The sequence below is a fragment of the Cryptomeria japonica genome, chromosome 2 (assembly GCF_030272615.1).
Source record: "Cryptomeria japonica chromosome 2, Sugi_1.0, whole genome shotgun sequence".
NCBI lineage: Eukaryota > Viridiplantae > Streptophyta > Pinopsida > Cupressales > Cupressaceae > Cryptomeria > Cryptomeria japonica.
The window spans coordinates 15,333,454-15,334,881 of record NC_081406.1 but is presented as its reverse complement, the minus strand read 5'-3'; the positions used below and the strand labels follow the sequence as shown (position 1 = coordinate 15,334,881).

At 39.9% G+C, this 1,428-nt stretch overlaps 1 protein-coding gene across 1 annotated transcript; it reads left to right on the top strand.

The window, feature by feature from the left end:
* The first annotated feature begins 223 nt into the window (after positions 1–223).
* LOC131858916 (uncharacterized) lies at positions 224–1,162 on the top strand. Its single transcript, XM_059212404.1, has one exon. The coding sequence runs from the start codon at positions 224–226 to the stop codon at positions 1,160–1,162; it is 939 nt and encodes a 312-aa protein (XP_059068387.1).
* The last annotated feature ends 266 nt before the right edge of the window (positions 1,163–1,428 follow it).

Genomic DNA, 1,428 nt, shown 5'->3' with positions numbered 1-1,428 from the left:
GGAATGATGGTCAACACCTAATTTTGTAGCACGTGGACCAAACACAGGTGGAGGAAACATTAATACTTTCTTCCAACCTCGTACTACTCCAGGATCACAAACCACTTTGGAGAGTACATGATGGAGGAAAACTGTCACTGAACAAGTAAGGAAGGCAATTGGTAATTTTTGGTACTCCTCTCACATGGCATTCCACGCTTCCAGAAATCCATATTGGTAACCCATGGTAGATGTTATTGCAGCTGTAGGACCTGAGTTTCAAGCCCCATCTTATGAGTCATTGAGGGTTGGTATGTTGAAAGATGCAGTAGAGGATGTTCAAGATGTTGTTAAACAACATCGGTTACAGTGGGATGGAACTGGTTGTAGTATCATGTCAGATGGTTGGACAGATAGAAGGAACCAAACTCTCATTAACTTCCTTGTCTCTTGTGAGATTGGGACTGTTTTTCTGAAATCCGTGGATGCATCTAATATGATGAAATCCACAAATGCATTGTTTGAGACGTATGATGTGGTAGTTACAGATGTAGGGCCACAAAATATGGTTCAATTTATCACAGACAACATTGTTGCTTGTGTTGTTACAGGGAGACTTCTAATAGATAAATACCCTTCCATGTTTTTTACACCATGTGCAACACATTGCCTTGATCTAACCCTAGAGGACATTGGAAAAATTGAATGGGTTAAGGCAACATTTCAGAAAACTCACAAGGTTACCAAATTTGTTTATAATCACACGAGGGTTTTAGCTATAACGTGCTCTTTCACAGGAGGCAAGGAGCTAGTTCAACCAGGGGTGACGAGATTTGCAACATATTTCCTTGCATTACAAACATTATATGAACAAAAAGGTAATTTGAGGCGAATGTTTGTTTCAGCTGAGTGGATGGAGTCTGGCTTCACAACTCAAGCAAATGGCATAGTAGTGGCAGAGTATATGTATTCTACCACCTTTTGGGAATCTATTGAACATATTGTAGAATTTTCGGAGCCTTTAGTAAAAGTCTTGAGACTAGTGGATGGGGAAAAACCCCCCATGGGATATGTGTATGAGGCCATGGATAAGGCCAAAGAGGTGATAAGGATTAAGATGGAAAATAACAGGGATAGGTATATGCCATTGTGGGACATAATTGATAGGAGATGGGATGGATAGATGCACACTCCTCTCCATGCCGCAGGATACTTGCTCAATCCCTTGTTATTCTATAAAATTGACTTCATGGAAATTGATGTTGAGATCAAACAAGGTTTCTTCAAGTGCATGGAAAAAATGTTTCCCGACTTGGAAAAATTTGATGCAGCTACGATAGAGTTGGAAGTGTACAAGCATTCTAAGGGTTTTCTCTCTTCTAGGGTTGCTATACAAAGCAGAAAGACCATTCAACTAGGTAGACTCTATAAACTTTTGACAATCTCTTT

Excerpts from the sequence above, each read along its gene's own strand:
- LOC131858916 (XM_059212404.1), top strand. The coding sequence starts at position 224 with ATGGTAGATGTTATTGCAGCTGTAGGACCTGAGTTTCAAGCCCCATCT.